Source organism: Nymphaea colorata, chromosome 5, assembly GCF_008831285.2.
Source record: "Nymphaea colorata isolate Beijing-Zhang1983 chromosome 5, ASM883128v2, whole genome shotgun sequence".
NCBI lineage: Eukaryota > Viridiplantae > Streptophyta > Magnoliopsida > Nymphaeales > Nymphaeaceae > Nymphaea > Nymphaea colorata.
The window spans coordinates 7,621,413-7,640,098 of record NC_045142.1 but is presented as its reverse complement, the minus strand read 5'-3'; the positions used below and the strand labels follow the sequence as shown (position 1 = coordinate 7,640,098).

The following is an 18,686-nucleotide window of genomic DNA, read 5'->3' as shown; positions in this document are numbered from 1 at the left end:
ACTGGTATGACTTGCTGCCTCACAGAAACATTTGAAGAAATAAAGGACTCAAGAATATGGCTCCCACTGGCATCTTTGGCGACTTGAAGAACTAGGCCAGCTTCCAGTGCTATCATGCTTGAGACGAATGGCTGAATGTATTTCTGCATTGAAAATAAATTCACACGTAGGAGATTAAAAGAAAAGGAAGAAGAGAAACAGCCAAGAGAATTACATATTACACAACAGGTAACAATGAACGACCAAGTCCCATCAACTAAAATTCTTTAAAAATATAAGCCACAAAATCTTAAGTTTATTCACAGATTCTCTTCTTGATCAGTCATGGAACAATATACTTTGCATGAATCTGCACAAGCTGACCACATGTTGGAAAAGTTTCTTTTGACGGAGGGAAATAGCACTCCTACATCCTAATGTTATGGCACTCCTAAATGCTAATGTTATGTAGCTCATTATAGGTGTAAAATAGACCATGAGCATGAAAAATATAGTTCAAGCATGGACTTAATGAAATAGGCCTGCAAGTAACAATTAGCAAAGATGTGGCTTCTTCCTGAGAAGAAGAGATACAAGCAAGCCATATTTCTTATGGTTGCCAAGAGCACAAAAAGGATCTGATCACCAAATGCCCAGTAGACTTAGATCGTAAGAGAGAAAGGATGATGACCTTTGATACAACATAACCCAGAAACACTACAAGATATTGCCCATCAGCTGAGACTGCCAAAGACTGGATAGACTTCTCACCAAAAATCAAATAAAAAAAAGGGATCCTCGTCAATAGAGAGTTCATGGTTGTAGGTTGAAATGTCCATCTGCAATTTAACATGAAAAAGAAATGTTAATAAAAATTAACATGTGCTTGTCAGCATAGAATACGAAGCATTAATTAAAAAATTACCATAATAAACATGCACTCGATTAACATTCCTCATCAGAATGGTGCTCTGCATCATGAAAACTGTAACAAAGACACTTATTAATTTAAACACACTATTATGTTAATATATATAAATTATGAAGCATGAACATCTTATCTTTCACGTAAGTTGCTTGCATCACGAATCCAACTTTGTGTGCAGATTAATGATTCAACATTTTCAAGAGTAGTTGAACATCGATAATCATTAAGAATTCTTCCCGATATACTCAATGCATGTTCTGAAGCAACTGTAAATACAAGAATAGCTAATACATCTCGAGTCATCTTTGCTAGAATTTTATATTTGTTTTCATTTGTCTTCCACCAAGAACTCTACAGTAGGTGTAATTTCTTCCATTGGATCAATCAAATATTTGTTTAGATCCGTATGAACTACTACAGGAGATACAAAGTTGACATATGCTTTAAACTCATATTTAGACACACTTTTATACTTTTTCGTCGTAATCATGGTACTAGTGGATGCATTGGTCTTTTGCATATTACACGTGTCACTATCCTCATACATATTTTTGTACTCAACATACAATTCATGAAGAGTACTCTCTATAATTTCATATTTCACTATTGCATCAGGTTTATCTAAATTGCCAAGCAAATACTTCAAGTATGACAACTTGAGCCTAGGATCCAAAATAACTGTAATTGCAAAGACAATATTATAGCCCTTAAAGTATTTGTCAAACTTTTCTTGCATTTTGCATGTCAATGTCCTTATATGTTCATTTGATGTTCCACGATACCTATACAAATGATGGTTCATTGATACGATTTCTTCAAAAACAAGATTAGTTGTTACCTGCTTGGTGGTAGAGAATAGATTTGTTGCATCTAGAAGACCTTTAAGAACTGACATGAATCAGATGCATGAGAACATGTATAACTAGGATCACACAATGCCAAATGTTGGAAGATATCTTTAAATAATAATGCATCTCTCAACATTATAAATGTAGAATTCCATCGAGTATGAACATCATAGTTTAAACATTTTTTCTCATTCAAACTCATTGCCTTTACACATTCTTTGAAAGCATGTAGTCGTTTTGGTGATCCCCTTACATATTTGACTGTCACGAATTTTTGAAATTGTATCATCCATATCATTCATACCATCTTTAACTATCAGATTTATGATATGTGCACCACAACGAATATGAAAGTACTCTCCTCTCAATGGAAATGAAATATTATTTTTTCTTTCTATGATCATTCTCAATAAACTTATTCCACTATCATTTGTTGAACAGTTATCAGCAGCAACAGAAAACAACTTCAAATGAATTTCTCACTTAGTAGTAATGCACTCTGATAAAATGTCACATATACAAATTGCATTATGTGGTGGAGGCACATGTATAAAATTAAGTATGTGAAAGTGCAATTGTCAATCTATATAAATATAAGAGGTTGTCAAGCATAAGTACCCTAATGTCTATTGTGAGGACTACATATCAAATGTCAATGATACCCGCTGCACTTGGTTATTTAAAACTTCTTGATATCTCTTTTTTTCAGTCAAGAACATTGACTGTGCCTCTTTTGTAAGTGTTTTCCTAGAAATTGGCACAAACCTTGAATAGCAAATCTTTAGAAGATTGCTAAGATATTCATATTTTGCAATACTGAAAGGAAGTTCATGCATTATTGTCAACTTAGTCATAACTTTTCTTATAGTGTCCATATCAATGTAGACCTAAATTTGTGGCAGTAGATTCACCAACTTCAAATGACAACGTTCATTGTTTTCCATCAAGTATTTGTTTTCTGACACATGTATCTCTATGTCTTTTTAAGTGGCTCGTACCACTGCTACTATGTGCAGTAAATGGTTCACCACAATGTTTGCATTTCGCCAACTCTTTTCCCTTAAATTCTACTAATTTGAAGTCATTCCATACTATTGAAGTTCTTTTCTCTTGGATTGAATGTCTTTTTCAGTACATGTAAAAGATTCATCTTCCTCTATATCTGCCATCAGATGATATTCTTCATTCTCAATGCTATATGACATGACTTATTATTTGAATGAAATCATAACAACCTAAACATATAGTCATAGGAAAACCAATTACAAAAATTCTCACAAGAGGGATTCACAGAAACTTCCCATAAACTAGAGGCTCTTACAAGTTATACATTTCAAAAATTGAAAACATAAAATTGCAATAAGAAAACAGCAAAGCAAAAGTATGAAAACATAGAATTGGCAATGTGAATGTTACTAATCAACCTTCCATCGACTCACTCAATTTACCAATGATAGAAACTCAAAATGTTCATGTCTCGACTCTAAACATGATTCATGGTTCGGCTTTGTTGTTCTTGTTCGAGTTGTAAAATCATTCAAACAACTTATCTTTTACTACACAAGTTATTCAAAACATGCTCAACTGTTTGGTTTTTTGGTTCTCTAAATATTTCTCACAACTAAAAAAAGAAGTGCCAGGAAAGATAAAGGCAGATTGGTAGCCATGGATCAGAAAATACTGCCTATAGCCAGCAACTAATCCAAAGTAGAAGAAATTTTGATTAAACACAACAATTTTTTGAGCCAAATAGGGAGAAGCCAGCAAAAAACTGAGATCTGAGTTTGTGATGCTCCTGGATTGGGTGGGTATCTTAGTGAATTGGATCACAAAGCAATGGTATTAACTGTAAACAAATAAATTTATCACAGTGGTCCAGAGAGTAGGAATGTCCAAGGAATCTATGCTCCTAAATATTAATGATAAACGGAAATGACATCCACCCACATTCGACATCCCAGAAAATAATTTAAACCGAAATGGTGATTAGCGGAAAATGACTAATGAAGAAATTAGCAGAAATATTAATGATACACATATGTATATATGTATATCAGTAACTCCCTAGCTCAACCTACACATGCACACAACACACATAGGTATCAGGAATTCATACAGGAGTGCATAGAACAGGTTACACATGATACAGGAATAAGTAATGGTCAAACAGTAAATTCCACAGAAAACCACAAGCTAAAGATAAGAGGAGTGCAGGAAACAGGTTAAACACGTAAATTCCACAGAAAACCATGAGCACATCTCAAAGAAAACCACAATTTTGAAGACGCATGTCACAAAGGAGTGCAGAGAGAACAGGTTACATATGATACAAGAATAGGTAATAGTCAAGCTGTAAATTCCAGAGAAATCCACAAGCTGTAAATTACAAGACAGTTAATCTACTGAGAGGTACCACAGCATGAATGGACAAAATGAAACCAAAATCATGTGAGAATGGTATCTAGGACTCCAAATCTTAGGATAGGTGAGCCTATATCAGTAAGACAAAAATCCTAGTATGAGCAAAATCATGCTGGTGCATAACCATAGGCAATAACCCCCATTATCCCTGTATCTTGTAAAAGCTGTTAAGCACCCATTGCATTATTCACAGAACTGTTGGCCTTAATAGCACGAAAGAGGCCTAGGATTTTCAGAGAGCAGCGTGTACCTTCAAAAGGGCGATGGTGGACCAGTGGCGGAGCGGCAAAAGGGCGACGGTGGCCTAGTGGTGGAGTGGAGACGGTGGCGGTGGCGGACTGGCTGGGTATGGACTGTGGAGATGGTGGCGGGCACACGGTCTCTGCGGCACAGCGGCTCTGCCTCCCTCGATGGAAAATGCAAAACAAGGGGAGAGGGCGCGGGAGGATTGACCTAACGGGCCGTCGGCCGGGCCGGGCTATAGAAGTGATAACCGGGCCCGACCCGTTAAGATCTCGGCCCGGCCCGACGCCAGGCATATATATATATATATATATTCCCGACATTGACTTGCACTACCACACTGAAATCTTTTTAATTTAACTTGCATGTACGTTGCAAGTTACGGGAGACTGCTCACCATGGACAGTATGTGAGCTATGCAAAGGGAAGAAGGAATCTAACCATCATGTCATGTCATGTTAGGGTGTAATCTTTATGGATATGTTCAACTTCTTCATTAATTTGATAGTACAAAGTACACCATGTAAGTCAAATGAGTTGAACGAGTAGCCGAATTCATCAACTAGCAACTAGCTAACCAGCTGGGACCTAGCTAGTACGAATCTTGATCCAATTCATGAGTTGCCAACTTTGTTGGAGACCCCAACAACTAGCTAACCAGCATGGGTGGTTTGTCCACTTCGTTAATCATTTATATCGGACAAGGTGGAACACTATGTCTATAGACTTCCATGGGCATGAACAAGATCAAGGGGCAGCCCCACCCAGCAACAGGACTAAGGCTAGGCGCCGGCCCGGCCCGATTGGGCTGGGAAAAACCGGGCCGGCCCGTTTAGATTAAAAAATTATTTTTTTAATTTTTTTTGTTTTAATAATATGTATTTATTATTAATAAATATAATTTATATTTAAAAATTTATTTTATAATTAAAATTTTATTTTTTTTAATTTTAAATGGGCCGGGCCCGGGCCGAGACCCGGGCTATTGGGCCGAGCCGGCCGGGCTCACCGGTCCGATGCCCACCCTTAAACAAGACTACAGTGTGCTAGCACTGCCCTACGTCTTGATGCATTGGTGGTTTACATCAAAAACCTAAGAGCATGCCTACATATTTTTGCATCCTAAACTTGCTCATTTGCTTAATTTTTATTAGTGCTTAGTTGTTCTAGGTCATGCTTTTATTGACGCTTTTCTCCCGTCGCTAAAAACCTCCTTCTTTTTTATAGCGTGGGGCGATATTACCACCCCCATTATCCTGATATCTTATACCAAATTATGAATCAAAACTAAATTTGACATCCTAGTTACAAGACTTATGAATTAGCTCAAATTGCGTAGACACGTAGAACTTAATTGTCATTTTTGTGCACAACAAAGGGGGACATGCATTTTGCTTCTTACCAGAGTCATGTTGGCTATGTGCTAGTGCGGTCTACCATCCGTTTGTGCATTTTTGCCATCAGAAATTGAATGAAAGATGGAGAAGGAATAAAATAATGTACGCACTTGTATTTCAAACAATTGATTTATAGTAATCCAACGAAAAGGCACATAAATAAGAACAAATTACAAAATGTTGCACACACATACTAATTTGGAGGCATTTTCTGGTGGGCATTTCTTCTACCCTCACAACCTTGCTTGCATGCGCTTCGATTCAATCTTGCTCTTCTCATGCTTTTTTTGAAAACACACATATATATATAGCCATTGAATCATGACTCTAGGTTTTACCTGATATCATGAGACATCAAAGCAGAACCTTCCATCTTTTAATTGGATAGTTCTGGTTTCATGTATTTTTTAAAACTTTTTTGTTATTATTTTTTTTAATTATCCTGCCAAGACTTCATGTTATCTTTACCTATTCTCCGCTTGGCATCATGCGTAACACCATCCAATGCTCAAGAGAAGCATTTGATAAACCAAGACCCTTCTTTCAAGTCTTTTAAAGTCCCAATGTTGTTATATCTAAAATACTTGCCCAAAGGAAATGAAGCATGGCATTTGTTCATCTTAGAAATATAGTCACAAAAAACACTTTTTTTTTTTTGAAAAAACGCAAAAAGAAAAGGATAAATAAGTTAGCCATTTAGAACTTTAAAAAAAAATCACCATTTTGGTTGTGATTTTTTTTAGAAGTTTGAAGGTTTGGCACCTCGATGTCGGCACTTTGCCATCTAGGGCAGTAGTAGGTCCCAAAGTTGGGCTGTTACATCAAGCCAAAACAAATTGAAAAAAATGAATTTTTCATGTTTTTTCATATTTTTCCCGTTCTCTTTATTTTATACATTTTTTCACATTTTTAATTTGTTGTAAATTTACTTCTCTTTTATGTTTGTGTTATTAGTTTCTTGCTTGTTTTATTTTACCAATGTTTTTGTTTTAATTTACCATTTTTTTTTGTTGTTTCAAGCTCACCATATTAGACCCGAAAGACACCTCGCTGTTTAAAATGCAAGAAAGTCTATTGTGACTATGCTTAAAAATAAGTTTCTCACAATAGTTTTCAATTAGGTTACTTGCAATAGCAGAAGTCCCAAATATTTGATTGGGGATCACTTGCTCATTTCCCATCTAAGAATAGAGGACTGGTTGGACACTTCATTTGAGTAAGCTTTGATGCCAACCATAACATGAGCTGCACAATCTATTAAATGAAGAAGGGAACTTTTAATAGATTCAATCGACCTCTTCTCTGCCCTACAAAAGAGAAGCACATCATCAGCAAACATCAACAAACAAGGACCCTAACCAATTAGTGGGATCCATGGAGTCATACTGCCCTGCGCTGCCCTATGGCTGTAGGGGAGCCACCGCTGTAATGCCTGAAAATGATCTACGGGAGCCAGATTTTTTTTCATGAGGAGGGCCAAATTAAAGTTTTTAAATTTTGATAAGGGTCAAAATATCATTTTTCAAAATTGTTATATAGGACAAGTAAAATTTTCTAAAATTTACATGTAATTTTTTTAAAATTCTTTTTGATGGGGATCCAGGGCCCCTATGCCCCCTGGCTCGGTCCCTATCCATAACAATATGGAATGAATAATGAGATAAAATGTCTCCTTCATATAGGTCCCTATACATAAGAAGGAACTCACTACGAGTGCTACTCGACTAGTGGAGACAGAAGCAATAGACACACACCATAAATTTGTCTATCTAGTCCTTTTTAAAGCCAAGGAGTAAAGAGGTACCTACTCAAAAAAAACTCAACTAATGCTATTATAAGCCTTGGAGATATCAAGGCTAAGGTAAAGAAAACCCTGATTGAGTCACCCAAAAGAGTGCAATTTTGTGTTTGCATCTCAAAATTAATTTTGGTTTTTTCAAACAAAATTTGTTTTCAAAGTGAAAAAGCGCCTGTCGTTACAAGACTTAGTCATTTCTGAAATAAAATTAAAAATAAAAATAAAATAAATTAAATAAAAAATTTTGCTTTAGTAACAAGATACCTTAATTTTTTATAGAAATAAAGTTTTAAGATACAGTTTTAGAAAACTTTCAACTTCATTACTTTTATGAGGCTGGAGAGGAATTTGAGTTCATTGAAAGGCCTCTGCTAAGTCTTCAAAGCCTCTTCAAGAGCTTAATTTAAAATATTTTTGCAATATTCAAAAGAAATCAAGGAAAACACACACACACACAGATAATATATATATATATATATATATATATATAGATATATAAGACATAAATGAAAATATTCCATTTAATCTTATCAGCTGCAAGAAAAGAAAATATGTCCCTCCCACTGTTTGATATGGGACGGGGCCTAAACTATGAAGAACAAACATCTATTCTAAAGGAAGTTAATGAAGAAAGCTCTTGTTGTGCTCCAATCCCATTGAAGATGTGCTTCTCAAGGAAAATCACTCATTTGGGACTAATAATAGAATGGTCATTGGGTGATTTCTCAATGGAAAGAAGATTACAAAGTAGTTAAAGATGTAGTAAAAAAGAACCATAAAGATGACATGGAAATGCATATTAACATGTATACATTCATAGGGTTTTCCTTGGGTTGGGTAAGTACCAACTTTAAAATTTGATATAAAATAAAGTAAATCTTATTTCCAAGCTCGCACCCTCGTCATTCATTCATTTATGAATCGAACAATCAGCCATCCATACCTGCACACCATCTATTTCGTAAAAATATAAGTAAAACAAGCATTCAAGGAGAGGTAGAAATAAAGGAACACGTATTGTGCATGTCGGGATTGATAAAAAGAAACGATTATTTAGCTTTACCTTGTTCATGCTCTCAGTGCACTCAAAAGTGGCTTTTACCTCTAAAGATGAGATTTCAAGAGCCCTCTTACATGGCCATGGGAAAAAACTAACGATAAAACAGCCATGAGAAAAAACTAAGGAGAAAGCAAAGGAAAAAGAGACTGTATACCTTGTGTTACCGTGCAGTCAAAGAAAAGATAGCACCTGATCAATAAGGCCTCCAAATGAGGACTTCAAAGAGTTGAAGAAAGTCTCCAAGAGCTTAAGAACGCCATGGCTAAAAATGAAGAAGTGATGAAGAGAGAGCGAGAGAGAGAGATTAGAGCAGAGGAAAGAGAGAGAGAGGCTAGGAATCCTCAAGAATTCTAGTTTGAGGGTTTAAGGGGTACTCTAAGAGTGAGCACATACTAAACCGTGAAGATCCAGGGGTATTAATAGAGAGAAATGAAGAAAAAATCAAATTTTAAGACATATTACGAATTTTCTAACTTTTTATGAATATTTTTTGTTTATAGTATTAATTTGTAAGCTTTGACTCATGGAGATTAGCCCTTAGCCCTGGCATGGCTAAACGTCCCCCAACTGATCAACACGGGGCTCAAAGGGGCTGTCTTTGCCCAAAAGGGGTGAGCAGGTATGTGGCGGGCACGGCATGGCATGTGCGGCCAGGACTCAGCAACATTTCGCTGCCAAGGGTTGGCCAAGGGGGGCAAAGTGCCCACCCATTGGGCCAATAAGTGGGCAAAGTGCCACACTTAGGTGGGTCCCACAAGGGTTTCATCCTAAGTTCGGCTCCAGTTTTTCAATGATTTTCGGCTTGTTTTGGGAATGGGGAAGAGTCTGAATCGACCTCTCGGGTCTCAAATTGGATATGGGTTTAGGTCTTATTTTGGATTTGGATCCTGAATTTGGATCTAATTATGGATTTTGGACTGGTTTTTTGGGTTTGGTGTATGATTTTGGATCTAAAGCTCTTTGGATCCAACACTCAGGTTTTAGGTCTAGAGCTTGCTCGATTTTGGATCCAGAGTTGGGATTTGCATCCAGTTTTGGATCTGAAGCTTAATTTCAGATCTAGAACTCGGATGAGGGGGCTCTATATGAGTTTAAGGATTGGATCCAGGTCTGAATTTAGGTCTTAATTATGAAATAAGCCTAAATTAGGGTTGAGCTTCAGTCCAGAGTCTAAAGTTAGATCTACATGAGTTCCAAATAGAGTCGACAATGAAATCAGATGAGAAGTTGATCAGAATTAAGGAAAACTAAAACACTTGAGGCTCAAAATTCTTAAAATTGTTGTAAATTTGCTGCAAATTGTTTGAAAAATGTTGAATATAGACTTGAAGAATTTGGGTTGATTTCACATTGTCTCGTGACTAAGTATGACATTGCAAACTAGATTTCTCCTTGGTATGAAGGCTACTTGATTTTGATCAATGATTTCATTAAGGATACCCTTCATGTGTTCAACCAAAAATTTTGAGATGATTTTGTACAATAAATTGCATAATTTAATTGGTCTAAGGTCGCTAACTAACCTTGACTTCTCCTTCTTGGCAATGAGCGCCATCACCGTGCTATTCAAGCTTTTGATCCTTTTCCCCATGTTTGTGGAAGTTATCCATGATCTCATAGATATCCGGGCTTACAAATACACTAATGGTCCTAACAGAACCTTATATGGAACTTGTCACAAAGCTGGTTATATGTGTCATACTGGTGCATGAAATTTCTTGTGCCAGTATGGTTAATGACAAAAGTACCTGTCGTTCACATACAAAAAAAAACAAGTTTTTTGGTGAGATAAAAATAAAAATAAAAAAAGTGAAATGACTACAAAAGATATGTTTTTTTATTAGAAAAACATTCCCTTTCTTTTAGGTAAGTAAGCAGAGCAGGCATAACGGCGCGTGCAACCTTTACTAAACCTGTCAAGCCCTGGGCACTCCATCTGTCTATAATTTTCTTCACTTCTTCCTCCATGACTGGAGCACCCTCTATCATGCCATCTAGCATCTACTTAGAGCCCCCACTGAGCCAAGAATATTCATAAAGAAATCTTTGCAGATATTGATAATCAAGGAAGGGTCAAAATTTTTGCCTTGGACCATCACAAATTTGAGTGACCTAATTTTTAGTTTGTTTGCCTTTGGCATCAGCTTGGAAAAACCATGTTTTGCGTTTGTGCTTTGCCAGCCACCTACCTTTCGCTTTTTGCTTTCTCATCTGCTAAAGTGAGGTCCAACTCTTTATGCGGGACTTGTTTATACTGCTCATCCACTTCCACCAGCTAGCTCGAATCTAGCTCAGAGGCGGAGCCACGGGGGCGCATGGGCCTTGGCCCCACCTCAATTTTTAAAAAAAAAAAATGTTACATGTAAAATTTTAGAAAAATTCACTTGTTCTATATAAAATTTTAAAAGATGATATTTCGGCCCTAGTCAAAATTTAGAAGTTTTAATTCGGCCCCCCATGAAAAAATTCTGGTTCACAATTCTTTGAACTGTATTTCCCAGCTCCATTCTCTTCCACATGGTGAGTGCAACACGAAACTTATCCAATTTTCTCATCACTCTGATCAATGGGCACCACCCATCACTATGCACTCATTTTCCCTTCACTAAGTTAATACTTTTTTTTTTTGCCCCAAAAGTTCTAATATCTAAAAAATCTCTTTAGTCTACAGTAAGACATGTCAAAGTTAGTGCTCTTTGACATGATTGAGAGAGAGCTTGGAGAATCATGGATGTAGTCTAACATGAAAGGCCAAATACTCTTTTTTTCTTGAAGAATGCAATTGCACTTCAGTTTATGAAGGTTCAAGATACACAACCTAGAGTGAGGTTAGGTTTAACATGTTTTTGCTTAATGTAGCTACTTTTAAAGAATTTGTTAGATCCACCAAATTGTTACTGATCAGGATTCAATGTTACAACTTAGTTAGTTATAAAACCACCGCATTAAAGTCTTATATGAAACCCACTTTGCATATCTCAAACTTGGGGTACTACGCATTAAGTTCATAGCCCCCTTTGAGAGCAGCAAAATTTTGATTTTTGTGTCATATCTTGCCTCATGGAGTAGCATGCACTACCATATAAATTTCGAAGTAATATTTGGACAATTTTTCAAGAGGAGTCCCAAATATATTGTGGAGTGAATGAGACGTGTCAAGTCCAAATTTCTCCTTCCCCCTTTCTCGAATACCAAGATATTTTTCTCTCCAGTCTAAAGGCAAATCTAGCACATGGCATCTGCATTGTAGATGATCTAGGCAACTGCTGCCTATTGCAAATCAAGGACATAATCTAGCTCCCTCATATGGCAAGTAGCCATCCAATCCCTTGCTAAGGGAGAGGATTGTGGACATCCTCTACAAACCAGCTCAAGTTTCAATTTCATTGAGACAATTCATTCACAACATCAAGGCATATATAGCTGATGACAAAATATTTGGCACTATTGACTGAAGAAAAAGTCCAAAAAAAAGGTGAAGAATTTAGAAAGCCTTCTGATTATATGTCATTGCCAATTAGGCACTATAAGTATATGTGACTTTCATATTTATTAAATCTAGGCTTTTGTTTATATGAGTTTAATGCATAGGTTTAAAATGCTTCACAATTATAAGAAGATAAAAAAAACCGGAGGTGAACTCAAAATTTGCTTTCCTAGTATAGCTTATTAGTAGACATGGTTAATTCAACTAAAGCAAATTTAATGGCCCTAGTGTTTTTATCTGTCATTTAGGAAACTTTTGAGGGATTGCTGTTTTAAGTAACAAACAAATAGGAGATGTCGAACATCCGATTTTGGATGTGCTTTCAATATCTTTTCAAGCACCAATGCCACAAGTGAAGATAAAATTGTATTGCTTTTACACTTAAAGCATTTGGATGCAAAAAAAATCTAACCAAGTTTATGTTATATCCACAACAATATTAAACAATATAACTTTGTTCATCATTGATATTTATAAGGATGATTAATTTTCATAGAAAAAAGTCATGCATGTAGAGTGAGGAAAGAAGTTGTGTGTTTCAAATTAAAATGTGTTGCTTAAGTCATTTAGGACCATGCGAATGACAAGAGAAATCTTTGAAAAGAAAATGAGTAATTGATATCATACATCATGTTCTTGCTAAAAGGGGGTCTAAAATATGTAAAATTCTATTTCAAATTATTATATATTTGTTGCACATCATATAGTCTAATTTGGATTTCCTAAACATAGTTGTTTGGCTGGATCTAACTTTTCAGGTGTAACATACATCATAAAAATATATATTGAACTTTCTGTCCTTTAACAAAGAACATGTTTTTTTCAGGTGGATTTGACTTTAATGGTTGGTTTTAAATCACTTAAATAACCTGGCTGCACATCTTATTTTAGTTATTCAAATGCTACTCACCAATAAGTCAATCCTATAGCATTGGTAGGGTTAGACTTGCAAACATAATGAAACCATTTCAAAAAACATAATGAGATTGCATGTAAAATTTATGTCAGAAGATGACATATGTGTGTGTTTGTGTCTAGTGGTTGAGGAAGAAACTTTTCTCTTCAAACTTATCCTACAATGGGGCTTTGACAATCATTAGTAGATAATAGAAGGTGATAAGGAAGTATTTATGTAAGTAAAGAGCAACATCAAAAAATAGTTGGAATTGTAACCCAATGTAATTTTTTACTCCTTTGCCCAAAAATTGCCTCAAAAAGTGTGAATTCTATAAGAAAAGCTTGCTATCTAAGGAAAAAGAATAGCTTATTGAGTAAGGAAAGCACATTCCTATTTCAAGGAATCTTCTTGAGCAATCAAATGAGCAAGCTTTATATTTATTGAAGTTATGTTACCCTTAAAGCTTCAAAAGCATGTTGTTTCATACTTCCAAAAAATTCTTCTCTTGGGAAATGCAACTTTGAAGCCCTTAGAGGCTTTTGGTAGCGAAAGTTTCTAGCTCCATTCTCAGTTTAGGTCAATGAAAACATGAAATTCATAAATGTGCTATGAAAAAGTTGCATACATGACCACCTTTTTTCAATGTGGAAAAGTTTTCATATTGTATCTCAAATGTACCTTTTATGTTGATGAAATCAAACCAAAAAAAAAAAAAGAAGGGAGATAATAAGAAATTAAAGTGATGGGACAAACCAAAGATTCAAATATACCTTATGGATCTCAATCATTCCAATATCCTTCTTTTTCCTTAAGAAAGAAAATGATATATTAACATTACAATATGTGGCAATTATAACAAAACAAAAATGTGAACTATGATGAGAGTGAACAAAAGCCATGGTATCAAAAGAATGACAATGTAGAACCACATACTAAGGTAATGAAACTCAACATCAAGCTCACACATGCCAAATAGAGCAAGTAAAACAAAATGCTCTGAAAGTACTACTTATAACCAACATATAGTTAGTGTGACGTTCCTCTAACATTAATTTATAGATGTAGTATCCTTGCAAGACATGTGAATGGTGCTTCAATGATTTTACATTTGTTACTGTTCTGCAACTACTTGCCTAAAACGTGTACTTCGTAACGGACTTTTTAGTCAGATAACCGCAGTGGTCAAGTTTTGGCCTGTTCAGGGGATCGTAAGTGCATGCATTTGAATTTGAACGTAAGCGTTACTTCATGAGAAAACGAAGAGTTACCCTCGGTTGTCTCAAATATATCAATGCGAGATTGATAGCACATAACACGTGTATTATCTTAATTAATGTAGATTTCATTTTCCTTATATGACAATCTCACAAGAAATGTGTTGTTGTACCACAACTTAATTACAAAGAAGATGCTTAGCTTTTTTGTAATTTCATGGCTAATAAAACAATAGTAACATGCATAAGCTAATGGTGGAATGGAGCCAACTCCATGTAAACTCAAGGTTGGCTGAAGAATGAACTATGGATCACAATGCTTCACAATATCTACAATCGAACTATACACAACACATTGTTTTATTGTTCAAATAACACATTACCAATTTCACATCTTTCTACTATGTGTTCTAAGGAAGTTTTTAGTGATCTATTATACTCTCCATTAAGCCTCGACTTATAGTGGCACCAACATCCATTTCTAGCAACCCTTGAAGAAAACTTAACCAAGTAAGTCTACACGTGAGCAACCAAGTTCATGGAGCCTATGTTGGATGAGTCCTTGAAGGCACTGCAGGAAAGAGCATGGCCGGCCAACTTCAAGCCAAACGGCCTGCCCAAGTATGGCAATCTTTAAATGATTGTTAAATTATGAACACAAGTCCCAATTTTAGGCTATCAGCGCCATGATGATTGGTACTTGTATTATGCATTTTCCTAGTGAAATGTCCAACTATAGACCAGAGAGAGAGAAGAGAGAGAGAGAGAGATTGGGCGAATAAGTGGGTCGGAGTAGGTCCATGAAAAGGGGTCCGCACATTCTCATGTATCAGTTTCAGGTGGCCTCGAATTCTCCATGCTCTGCCCAAAGAGAACGTTCATCCAGTACGGAAAGTAATGATTTCACCACCCTCACTCCCGACACTACTCTCTCTCTCTCGTGCGATGGAGACGTCCCTCAATTATTTATTGTCTGTCTTCTTTCCTTTTGCCATTCATGAGAGTCTCTCTCTCTCTCTCTTTCTCTCTCTCTCTTTCTGAGTGGCCTCTCCTTCCAGGCAAAGCCATCATGGATCACCCAGACGCTCAGCTCAAGGTATTGGGTCATGGCTTCCTCCTTTGTGTCCCAGTTTTTTTATTGGGTTCTTCTGTCTGGAACTAGTGTTCTTTCTCTTGCTGAGGAGACTCTTCCGGAGTTGATTTTGTGAGGGTTTTTGAGTGGTCGTAATTCTAGTGATGGGACAAAAGTTGAAATAATTGGTTTTTGTGGAGTAAATAGTGTTTTTCTTTGGTGACAAAGTCTGAACTGCAGAACATTATGCGTTTTTTTTTTGAAAGAAAAAAGTGTGTGATACCTCTTTTTTCAAGTTCATCGAGAGTGGTCTGGCGACGAAGTTGCAAGTATTTCAAATTCTGCTAGCTAGCCTCATGTTTGAAGTTGTCGTAGATCGTGGATATCATTTGCACTACAGTTGAAGTCATTTTTGCTTTTCCTCTTTGGTGAACCATCTCTTGGCTCTCAACCTTCATTGAAAAGATTTAGATGTTGGCGAAAGGTTGATTCGTTGTTCGTGTTTCATATATGTCCCAAAATAAGGGAAAGGAGGTATCATGGATCTCTCTTCATACGGTTTATTGGTTGCTTTTTTTTTTCTCTCTATTTGTGGGTGGTGTTGCTAGTTTTTCAGTGTTCAATCTCTTTAGGGTTCTCAAAAGGCAAGTCAAAAATCACAGACAGACAAAAGGTTTTGTTTTTCTGATGGTTTGCAATTGACTTCCTTCAACTAATGTGAAAAAATCCGCAGGTGGAGGACTCCTCTCCACCAACCTTTTTCTTGCATGTGACCATTCAAAGCCTATTCCTTCCTCAATTCTAGCTAGTTAGCTAGATAATTTCAAGCTTTTTGGTCTTGCTATCATCATGCATTCTCAATCTTCCGAATTCTACAAGATTTAATATATATATTTTTTTACCTCCTGTCCCTTTTGAGTCTTGACAAATTCATGATGTAACGCATTTGTACACTTGTTTTGTTCTTGTCTTCCTAGGCCATGGGTTTGGAGGAAATAGTGAGCTGCCCAAGATCAATTCTTGAGAGAAGAATGAAACCCCAGCCAGAACAAGCTCTAAAATGCCCCAGATGTGATTCCACGAACACCAAGTTCTGCTACTACAACAATTACAGTCTCTCACAGCCAAGATACTTCTGCAAGGCCTGCAGGAGGTACTGGACCAAAGGAGGGTCCCTGAGGAATGTTCCAGTTGGAGGTGGCTGCAGAAAGAACAAGAGACCGACTCCCAAGAAACCACAAGACCCAGTTCAAGTTCAACCCATTTCAGTTCCCTCTCTCCTGCCCCTTACATATGGCCCTCTATTGGGGAACAACCCACATGCTGCCCAAGATCTCTTGGCCAAGCCTGCTGCAAACAATGGCTTCCTCAGTCAACTTGATCCGATCAGAAGTGGTTTCCCAGGAATGGTCACCGACCTGTCCCTGTACAGCCTTCCGTCTAGTTTCCACAACTCTTGCTCGACATTCAGCCATGCGAATCTTGAAGGAATGAGCAGCGGAAGCAATGGCGGCCGGCAGATGACGATGCCTGCAGTGGAGAATTTGGGGGGTTTTAGAGAGGATCCGAGCTCCAAATCTAGAGAGGGGGAGGCCAGAGTTTTTGGGGGACAGTGGCAGCAGAATAGTGGAGGAGAGGGCGCCTTTGAAGAAGGAAAAGATTATTGGGGTGCAATTGGGGCAACATGGAATGGGATGGTGAATAATTGTGGACCTTCCTCCCTAAGCCCATTTATTTAGCTAGAAGTATGCAAACTATGTGATCTCCTTCTCACCAAGGAATGAACTACCCAAGTTCCTCCTCAAGGTTTTGTTTCTGTTCTCGAGTTTCGCTTCGTGCATCTTCACCAAATTGGCAGTTGATTTAACCTTGCAACTTGCCTGGATAGTGTCGAGAGTGTCCAGAAAAGAAAAGTTTACACCTGGTTGCTTCCTTTTCTCTTGAATTGTGCATCTTTCTTTCTCCAACTTATATATGACAGAAAACGTTGTGGTTTCTAAGATCTGTTTTGATTTTGTGTTGGATGTGGCATCATATATGTTAGCTAGTGCATGTGAAGTCTTGAATTTTTTCTTACCGCTGATACGAGATCATGCATCGGTTTCCAAATATGGTGCATGACAAGAGTTTTACAGTCGGCCGTATTGAACTGATCATGAGTTAAGTATGGGAATGTCTTCCTTTTTTGTATGTACCCTCTCTCTCCCACTTTCTCTCTCTATTGTTTATCTCTAGAAAAGAATTAGTTCCCTACCCAACAGTTTTTATGGTTCAGGATTGTGGTTTTTAACATGTGTTTTAAGGCATTTGTATCTTTGGGGATTGATGTTTGCTGAAAATAATTCATGGTGCTTAGAAACTTCTGCTTTTCAGACCAAGTTCTACTTTGAATACCAATTACTGCTTCCTTTTCCATGTAATATGGACGTACAGCGCATCCCGGAAAGAGAAATGCTTGGGCTTTGTGCTTCTCGTGCTCTAGTTTCTTCTCTCGTCCTGAAAAACTGCAGATAAGCTTGACAATGACGCCTGATAAGAGAGATTCCATCGATAAGGTGAAACCAGAAATATATTTTCCGCTTTTCTTTCTACCCGAAGCCTGCCTCCTTATTGATGTTATCAATTCTTTATAAGCGGAAAGTATACGTGCACATGTCCTTTCTGAAATGGAGATTTTGCTCTTCAAATGTATATGGAGAAAAAGGCTCTGTCTGGTAAAGTTTCTTGAAATTTGCATGGTTTGTGCGGGCTCGCCTGCCCATGTGATCTGTTAGGAGAAGATTAGCTCTTATTCTGTCCCCCAAATTGGCAAGTTGGTCCGACCAACTTCTCTTTTGATGTCATCTTTGGGGAAGAACAATATCAGGAACTTTCAAAGTGATAGTAATTAGCAAGCATATCCTAGTGTCTAAGACCGTGGGAGAATAATTTTCACGGACTGCGGAGAATGGCATGCATGTGGTGGTCTTTCCTTGATATTTCTTTGCTGCTTTTCTTCTAATTGACGTTGAAGAACTTTGTATCTTAGAACCCAAGATACAGTTTTTGTTGATTCATATGATTCATATGGCAGTATTATCGAATAATGCCAGATACCACCTTTCTTCTCTTTTTATTATATATAATGTTAACTTACATGGGTGTGGGTGGTGCGGGTGAGAGTGCTGGTAAGGGATGCTGTAATTTCAAAAAAACATGGGTGCGAGTGCAGCAAGGGTGTCTGTGTATAATATAAAACAAAGTCACATCATATTTATACAATCTGTTGAATTTTACTTTTCCATGTAAGATACGTACTTGGATTCTGATTTCAGATTTTTCAATCTTACTCATAACATAAG

General features: G+C 37.0%; 1 protein-coding gene and 1 long non-coding RNA gene across 3 annotated transcripts; one reads left to right on the top strand and one right to left on the bottom strand.

Annotated features, from left to right (window-relative positions):
* Nucleotides 1-22: 22 nt before the first annotated feature.
* LOC126410109 (uncharacterized) lies at nucleotides 23-4,554 on the bottom strand. The gene is made up of 4 exons (XR_007573497.1): nucleotides 4,427-4,554; nucleotides 905-964; nucleotides 751-818; nucleotides 23-143 (listed from the first exon to the last, which is right to left on the bottom strand). It is a non-coding gene; the product is annotated as an uncharacterized LOC126410109 (long non-coding RNA).
* Nucleotides 4,555-15,165: 10,611 nt separating this feature from the next.
* LOC116254086 (dof zinc finger protein DOF2.1-like) lies at nucleotides 15,166-17,421 on the top strand. Of its 2 annotated transcripts, none has more exons than XM_031629163.2 (2): nucleotides 15,166-15,369; nucleotides 16,323-17,421. In XM_031629163.2, the coding sequence occupies exons 1-2, from the start codon at nucleotides 15,271-15,273 to the stop codon at nucleotides 17,082-17,084; spliced, it is 861 nt and encodes a 286-aa protein (XP_031485023.1). In that variant the 5' UTR covers nucleotides 15,166-15,270; the 3' UTR covers nucleotides 17,085-17,421. The 2 variants fall into 2 exon arrangements, with proteins under 2 accessions (XP_031485023.1, XP_049933925.1); XM_050077968.1 differs by lacking the exon at nucleotides 15,166-15,369 and adding an exon at nucleotides 15,415-15,879.
* Nucleotides 17,422-18,686: the final 1,265 nt, after the last annotated feature.

Excerpts from the sequence above, each read along its gene's own strand:
- LOC116254086 (XM_031629163.2), top strand. The coding sequence starts at position 15,271 with ATGAGAGTCTCTCTCTCTCTCTCTTTCTCTCTCTCTCTTTCTGAGTGG. Across the intron at positions 15,370-16,322 it reads ACCCAGACGCTCAGCTCAAG|GCCATGGGTTTGGAGGAAAT; the intron begins GTATTGGGTCAT and ends TTGTCTTCCTAG.